Source organism: Galeopterus variegatus, unplaced genomic scaffold, assembly GCF_000696425.1.
Source record: "Galeopterus variegatus unplaced genomic scaffold, G_variegatus-3.0.2 Scaffold6753, whole genome shotgun sequence".
Lineage (NCBI taxonomy): Eukaryota > Metazoa > Chordata > Mammalia > Dermoptera > Cynocephalidae > Galeopterus > Galeopterus variegatus.
In genome coordinates, this window is record NW_007732864.1 from 937 (window position 1) to 9,619 (window position 8,683).

General features: G+C 39.2%; 1 protein-coding gene across 1 annotated transcript in view; it reads right to left on the reverse strand.

Moving 5' to 3' along the window:
- Nucleotides 1–5,050: 5,050 nt before the first annotated feature.
- LOC103606631 (oligophrenin-1-like) overlaps nucleotides 5,051–8,683 on the reverse strand; it is a gene marked incomplete at its 3' end in the record, with an annotated part of 68,256 nt that continues 64,623 nt past the window's right edge. The window contains exon 7 of the mRNA XM_008591195.1: nucleotides 5,051–5,374. Coding sequence (XP_008589417.1) covers nucleotides 5,051–5,374 — 324 coding nt within the window. The remainder of the gene's footprint in view (nucleotides 5,375–8,683) is intronic.

The following is an 8,683-nucleotide window of genomic DNA, read 5'->3' on the forward strand; positions in this document are numbered from 1 at the left end:
TTATTTGCATATGTTGAAACAACCTTGCATCCCTAGGATGAATCCCACTTCATCATGTTGTATAATTTTCTGTATGTGTTGCTGTATTCTGTTAGCTACTATTTTATTGAGGATTTTTGCATCTATATTCATCATCAAAATTCCAATGACATTTTTCTCTGAAATGGAAAATACTATCCTAACATTTATATGGAATAACAGAAGACCATGAAGAGCCAAAGCAATCCTGAGCAAAAAAAAAATAAAGCTGGAGGCATAACACTACCTGACCTTAAACTATACTACAAAGCTATAATAACCAAAACAGCATGGTACTGGCATAAAAACAGACACATGGATCAATGGAATAGAATAGAGGATCCAGAAATCAACCACTACACCTACAGCCATCTGACCTTTGACAAAGGCACCAAGTCTACACACTGAGGAAGAGACTGCCTTTTCAGCAAATGGAGCTGGGAAAACTGGATACTCATATGTAGGAGAATGAAACTACACCTGTACCTCACCATATACCAAAATCAACTCAAAACGGATTAAAGAATTAAATATACACCCCCAAACAATTAAACTCCTTAAAGAAAACATAGGGGAAACACTCCAAGAAGTAGGATTGGGTACAGATTTCATGAATACAACCACAAAAGCACAGGCAACTAAAGGAAAAATAAACAAATAGAATTATATCAAAATAAAAAGCTTCTGCACAGCAAAAGAAACAATTAACAGAGTGAAAAGACAACCAACAGAGTGGGAGACAATATTTGCAAAATATACATCTAACAAAGGATTAATATCCAAAATATACAAGGAACTCAAGCAACTTTACAACAAGAAAATAAATAACACAATTAAAAAATGGGCAAAGGAGCTGAATAGGCATTTCTCAAAGGAAGATATACAAATGGCCAACAGACACATGAAAAAATGCTCAGTATCACTCAGCATTTGGGAAATGCAAATCAAAACCACTTTGAGATACCATATCACTCCAGTTAGGATGGCTAAATCCAAAAGACTGAGAATGAGAAATGCTGGCGTGGTTGCAGAGAAAAAGGAACCTTCATACACTGTTGGTGGGAATGCAAAATGGTGCAGCCTTTATGGAAAATGGTATGGAGGTTCCTCAAACAATGACAGATAGATCTACCATATGACCCAGCTATTCCACCGCTGGGAATATACCCAGAGGAATGGAAATCATCATGTTGAAAGGATACCTGTACTCCCATGTTTATTGCAACACTATTTACAATAGCCAAGGGTTGAAAACAGCCCAAATGTCCACCATCAGATGAGTGGATACAGAAACTGTGGTATATCTACACAATGGAATACTACTCTGCTATAAAAAAGAATGAAATACTACCATTTGCAGCAACATGGATTGACTTAGAAAAAATTTTGTTATGTGAAATAAGTCAGGCACAGAAAGAGAAATACCACATGTTCTCACTTATTTGTGGAAGCAAAAAATAAACAAATAAATAAATTTACAAACAAACAGTTGGGGGGGAGGGCGGGGAAGAAGATATAACAATCACAACAATTTCTTGAACTTGTTAAGACAAGTGAACAGATATGATGTAGATGGGGGGAGGGGGTAGAGGGAGGGTGGAAAAAGAAATTGGTAAAGGGACACGAAAATCAACTATATTGCATATATAAAATAAAAAAAGAAAAGAAATGAAATAAGAATGTGGTATAAAGCAGAGTCCTGATCTTGGACCAAACAAGCTTATGTTCAAGCCCTGTCTCTGCACCTTAAAACCTGTATAACTTTGGGCAAGTTGTTTCATGTCTCTGAGCCTCAGTTTCTCCATCTTGAGATGGGGAGAGTACAATCTACCTCACAGGCCTATCACAGTGATTAGATGCAATAGAAGAAGAGAAATTATCCAGCGCCTTGACTAGAACAGAAAAAGTGCCCTTAACAAAATTCCATCAGCAAATAATATCAATTTTATTGTTAAGTTGACTGTCATGGAAGAAAGCAATTGAACATGCACCATGCTTTTGCTATTTTTTAGTTGTTGAGAAAAATGTCGAAAATATCAAGTCTACTCAAATGTTGGGTCAATGCAAGAGGTTAAGATGGAAGGCAGGACGGTGACACAGCTGAATCACGAAAGCAATGAAGTCTGTGCACTGCCCCTCAGGATGGCAGGCTGAATGCCTCCCTGAATGACAGAGCTGAAAAGTAGGGTCAGTGCAAGGGGCAGAGTGGGTCAGCTGAGGTAATAGCTCTTTCCCTCTGTTACTGCCATTCAGGCTGCTGGCCAGCACCAGGGGCTAACAGCTATCGGATATAGCTTAGAGTCAGAGATGTTTGCAGCTTTGCTTAATTTATAATTGTTTCGATGCTAGGGAATTTACCACAGCAGAAGCCAAAATGGGAAGGGAGGGAGGAAGAGGTGAGGAAGTGGAGTAGGTAAGTCTCAAAGAGGCAACTACACCAGAAATCTGGCTAATTCTCCACCAAGGCCAAAACCACCTTAGTTCTGCTTTCAGCAGCCAACACTGAAGCCATGGAGTTTTGAAAAAAAGCTGTGTTATTCCAGCATGTTGCTAACTGATTGAAGGCAGAAGGCAAAGCCAGACAATGCTGCAGCCTAGATTTAGATACTCTGGCTGATACTACACAAGTCAGATCAGTACTAACATTAACTGAGATCATTAGATCAGAGCAGCTGCCTCCAGCAGCCCAGGGCAGGACTGTGGAAGAAGGGGAAGAGGAAAATGCCACTGGGATTCAACTTTGCAGTAGAAGAGAGTGAAGGCAGAATTGACAGGGAGGGCAAAGTTACTGTGTGTGCTAAGGTGATAGATCTGGCCAATCTCAAGTCTTGGCGAAAGGCAAGATAAATTTTACTGCGATGAGTGTAGTTGAGTTACCCAACTTTCCACCAGATTGATATGAAGGTCAATAACTTATAAACTGAAGCAGATGTCTACATAGAAGTCTGGTCTTTCTTGGCTACTTCCCAGAAGAGGCAAGTCTTAGGGAGGAGAGGGACAGGGGGAGGGAATTAATACCATATTTTGAGTGCTAATTATGTGACAGATATTTTATTTGTTATTCCTTCTAATCCTAGTAATAATTCTGTGGGGTGAGCTGTTTCTCCCATTTGACAGAAATGGAAACCAAGGTGCAAAGTGGTTAAACAACTTAACTGTGATCACACAGATGTATTAGTGGACAATGCCAGAGAATTCAGAGTCAATCACTCAGTGGAAACTGTACTGGACTCTTCACAGGATAGCTTTAACTAAATTGTGCTCTGAAATAATGCCATCAGCCAGTACTGAGGTTGTTATATGCAACAAACCATGGGAGAAGTTGATCCCTGGACTTAAAAACAGAAGAGTTGGGCTTTACCTGAACAACTGCTTGCTTTTACCTTAAGAACATGGAATTATATAACCACTGAGGTTTCTCTTTTTTTGCTTCCTCTAGAAAGTTTGGAGCCAACTCTGTGACACTGCTCCAGCAAGTGTGCAAGGCTTCATGGCAAACATTCTGTATACTAACTACATTCCTGCTATTTCCCTACTAGCCTACCTACCCCCACCCTGCCAAAACCCTAGGCCTTACTTTTTCTTACTTGTACTCTAGAACCTAGGGCAAAGGTCAGCAAACTTTTTCTGTAAAGGGTCAAATAGTTAACATTTTAGGCTTCGCAGGCCATAAGGTCTCTGTTGCTACTACTCAATTTTGTTGTTGTAGCCTGAAAGCAGCCCTAGAAAATATATCAATGAGGGGGCAGGTCTATGGACACAAATTTGAATTGCATATAATTTTCATGTATTATGAAATATATATATTTTTTAATTTTTTCAAACATTTAAAACATTCTTAGCTTTCAGGCCACAGAAAAAGGCAGTGAGCTTGATCTGGCCCACAGGCCATAGTTTGCCAAGCTCTGATCTAAGCCTCAAGAGGACAGGGACCTTGTGTATTTTATTCCTTCCTATGTCCTCAACACTTAGAATGAGGCCAGATACAGAGTCAGTACTCAATAAATACTTATTGAATAAATTATTCTTACTACTTTTAAGTTTTCATATTTTGCTATATTGTGAAATGCCTTAAATCTTTTTTAGAAGAGGACAAGATATAAACACATAAGGCATACTTTTAGAAGGTCATTTAGGTACAAAGTAAAAAAGCCAGGATTTGGATCCAAGCCTTTCTGATACCAAAGTCCATATTGTTTCAATTATACCATACTGTCTTTACAGAATTATATCCTTCAAATCTCCCCTCTGGATTGGCCCCAACCTCTCAATATGAGTCTCCATGTGTAGCAGCCAATTAAATTTGGAGAAGTAAGCCACATCTTGAATTTGTAATAATTTCATAAGTCCAGACTTCTGCAGAAGTTGTACCCCTCTGTCCCTATTTCTCCCAAACTGGAAAGTGAGAATAAGAAAACAATGTTTCACAGATTCAAAGTTTCTTACAGGAAGATAAAGTGATAGTTTTACCTTAATGTAAAGAACCCAGACTTTGGCACCTGCTAGACACAGTAAGATTTAGACCCCAACTCCGACAACTGCTAGCTGTTAATCTTTGGCAAGTCACTTATCTTTAGGAGCCTCAGTTTCCTAATATAAAAAAATAAGAATAATACATTCTTCACAGTAACGTCATGAGGATAAGAATTAGTATATCAGTACTTAGTACAGCGCCAAGCACATAGCAGATACTTAACAAATGACAACAGCAGCACGAAAAAAAAATTGATAAATATCATTATTATTCATTTATTCCACAAATTACAAGTACCTGCTATGTGCCAGCCAGGCATTGTTCTAGGCATCTGGGATACAAAGGTAAACAAAACAGGCAAAAAATCCCTGACCTCACGGACCTTGCATTCTTAGTCATTATTTTAAATGGTTTTTATGGTCTTGAGCACCATTGCAATAGTAGTGGTAGTAAACTGAAACATATTTCCCCTTAAATATATCTCCAACCTCGGAAGGATACCACGGTGAAAAATATTTGGGTTCAATTCTAGTTTCCATGGGATTCCAAAACACTTACCCTCCTTGTGGTGAGCCAGGGGCCGTGGAGCTGGTCTCTTTACGTGGAAAGAGGTGGTTTTGGTGGGCCCAGAGCCTGGAACGGGTCCATTGGTGGCCTTTGGGGTGGCCTTGCTCCCTCCATCCTGTAGCCTAGACACAAACTTTCCCACATCCACCTCAGGGCAGGGCTCCAACTTGCCATCTGAAACAGGCCTGCTTGGGGACTTCCTCCCAGAATCAGCTTCTCCGCTTCTCTGAATAGGTAGTTTGGGATGTTGTGATGGCTTGGGCGGTTCTGTGGTGCTGGTAATAGTACCATTTGGTGTTTGATGTTGGATTTCATCTGGAAAAAGTTGGTGGAAAAAGAGAAAATTAATGATAACATTTAAAACCCTTTCATTTTTGATACATTCATACATACTAAATTTTGAAAAGTTGTATGCATTTTAAAAGGAGGTATCATTGTGGAACAAATCAACTGTATCCTACAAAATCAGTCTCCATTATCCCCAATTCATGTGAAGTCACAGGTCCCATCCAAATAAGGAATATAATTCAAGATCCAAGTATGATTTTCACAATTCAGTAAACCACAATAAATCAAGATGTTTTATTCAAAAGAATATGCAATTCAAAAAGGACTTAAGAGTCCTCAATCAATTGCATATGCTATTCTTTTTAAATAAAACATTAGTTCTTAATTATTTCTTTCAAAAGTAATTTGTTAAGGTCTCTTGAATTTCAGGTTAATAAGCATAACTGAATTTAACTTCTTTTTCCACCCCTATAAAGAAACCCCGAACTATCCACTTTATGTTCTTCCCCCAACTTTTGTGGTCTAAAATTTTCTTTGATATTGGTACATGCTTTTCAGTGGCTCTGAGCCATACATAAAGCTTTTGATACCCTGGTAAGAGCCAGGGAACTTTCCCTAGAGAAATTAACATACACGAATACAGTCAAAATTTTGAAAACAAATTTTAAGTGATTCATGGAGCACCCTAAAACCAACAGTGAACCCCAGATTGAGAACTCCTGCTGTAAGAAAACCGTAACCTTCCTTTGTAATAGGAAACCTAGATCAGAGTGTAGTTGTTAAGAATAGAGGTTCCAGTTGGCAAAGTAAGATCTGAGAGAGTCTCAACCAATTTCAATGCATAGATCTTATTTGGATCCTGATTTTTTTTTTTTTTTAATGAGATAATAGGAGAATTTGGACACTGACTAAATGGTTGCTCTTAAGGAATTACTGTTTTTTTATTTTTTTCCCTTCTAGATATAATGATGGTATTATGGCTTTTCTTTAAAAAGAGTCCTTATCTTTTAGAGATACATACTGAAACATTCACAGATGAAATGACATGATGTCTGGGTTGAGGGAGATGGTAGGGGTATAGATGAAACCAAATTGGGCATGTGCTGATAAATGTTGAAACATGGGATGTTCATTATACTTTTTCAACTTTTGTTTATGTTTAAAATTCTCCATAATAAAATGTTAAAAGAAATGCAGGCTCTGGAGCCAGGTGGCTAGGTCTGAACCACAGTTATGTTTCTTACCAACTGTGGGACCTTGGACAAGTTCCCTATTCTCTCTGTACCTCATATTTTGTCCTCAGTATAATGGGAATAATAAGAGTACCTGTCTCATAAGGTTGTGGTGAAGATTACAGGAGATGATATAATTATTTCAGTGCCTGGTACATAAAACTCTCAATAATTGATAGTTATTATTTATACTATTATGCTCCAAGTGGGCAGTGAGGCAAGAGTTTCCATGTGAGAAGTCTTGCTGCAAAACTTTTTCCCCCAGAGAGTTTTATTCTCCTTGGGAATATGTCACTAATTACTGCTGCTCCTACCAAAGGGGCCGGGGCCAAGGGGAGTTCCCCTACTCTTGTTCCAGAGTAGATTCATGGCCCTTCTTCTATTAACCCTAGTACAATTACAATCAGACTAGAGCAAACAAAAAATTACCTTAGGCTCACAAATAATGGGAGGGACATAAAAACAAAAGTGCCACGTAACTAGGGCTGGCCCGGTGGCTCACTCGGGAGAGTGCAGCGTGTATCCTATATAGGGATGGCCAATGTGCTCACGGGCTGAGTGTGGTGCAGACAACACCATGCCGAGGGTTGCAATCCCCTTACCGATCAAAAAAAAAGTGCCATGTAACTAGATCACGTGCCTGCCAGGACATGCCTTGTGGCAGGGGCCATCTTTAAACATCCAGCACTCAGGAGTAACCTCAGGCACATCTACCCTCTCAAAACAATGAAGTATACAGTGACGTGAAATCTTCCTCCCATATACTTTAGGCCCAACATTTCAGTTGCATGTTCCTATCTGAATACTTTCTTCTTTTGGTGGAGAGAGCCTAGGAAATTCCATCCCTGTGCTTCTTTAGACAACAGGGGTTGCCTGTGCCCTAAGGATAATAACAGTATCATTACCATCTCAATACAGTGTAAGAGATCCAATCTTCATAAAGATGATCCACATACACAGTCTCAGAGTGGCCACCACCTTCCACATGGAAAAGGATCTTCTCCTGGCTTGGGGAAATCGGAGATGGAATGATAGGAAAAATTGTGAACTAGGCCCTTCTGCCAGGGAAACCATTTCCAGGTTCTGGGGTGTGCTGAGTAAAAATAATGATAATAGTGGTAATGATGATAATAATGACAATGGTATAATGATAATGATAACAGATACCATTATTTGAGCACTTACTCTGTGCCAGTGCCTGTTCTAAGTGCTTTATGTGGATTATCGCATGTAATCCTTAAAACAGCTCTATAAAGTAGTAAACTCCTATTAGCCTCATTTTACAGATAAGGAATCTAAGGCACAGAGAGACTCAATGTCACAAAACTCGTAAGTGGCAGAGCCAGGTTTCAAGTCTTGAAGTCTGTTTCCACAGTCCATACTCTTTATGAAAAGAGAGTTCGTTTTTCCTGTCAGGTAATAAGAGTTCAGTGTCATCCCCTTTCCCTAACCAGCCCTCCACTTCCATAGGAAAACACACAAACCAGCCCCACAAACTGTGGAGAACTAGGAATCAGGATCAGACAGGGAGGCCTCACAAACAGGCACGTGGCCTCTCTTCTATGTGTGGGTAAATGGTAGGGAAAAGCTTTAAAAGATTATATACTAGTCCAGCAGGAGAACTAGATCAACTGTTATAATACAAGTAGAATCATGCTAATAAGTGCTAAGAGGAAGACAATACTAATTCTGTCTAGAAGAGTTGAAGAAGGTCTTATAAAAGAGGTAACTTTTGAGCTGGATTTTGAAGGATTGCAATAGGTGGAGAAAAAGTTGGGCATTTCAGACAAAGAACAACTTGGAAGATCATGACTTGTCTAAGAAAATGTAAATAAAATAAAATAAAAAGTTTAGTTTGTCTTGAGCATAGGAACCAATTTGAGATGAAAGGTATGGATAGCCAGAGATGAGGTTATTAAGATAGGTGGGGCTTTATCATGATGGCCCTGAATGCCATGCTTAGGAATATGAACATTGTTTGGGGGCCACAAAAAAACAACAACCTTGGGGCGGGGGGGGCACAGGGAAGGGGCATTATCAAGGATGGGCTTTTAAAATATCCCTTTGGGTTCATTATGAAAAGTAGATTGGACCAAAGAGACTG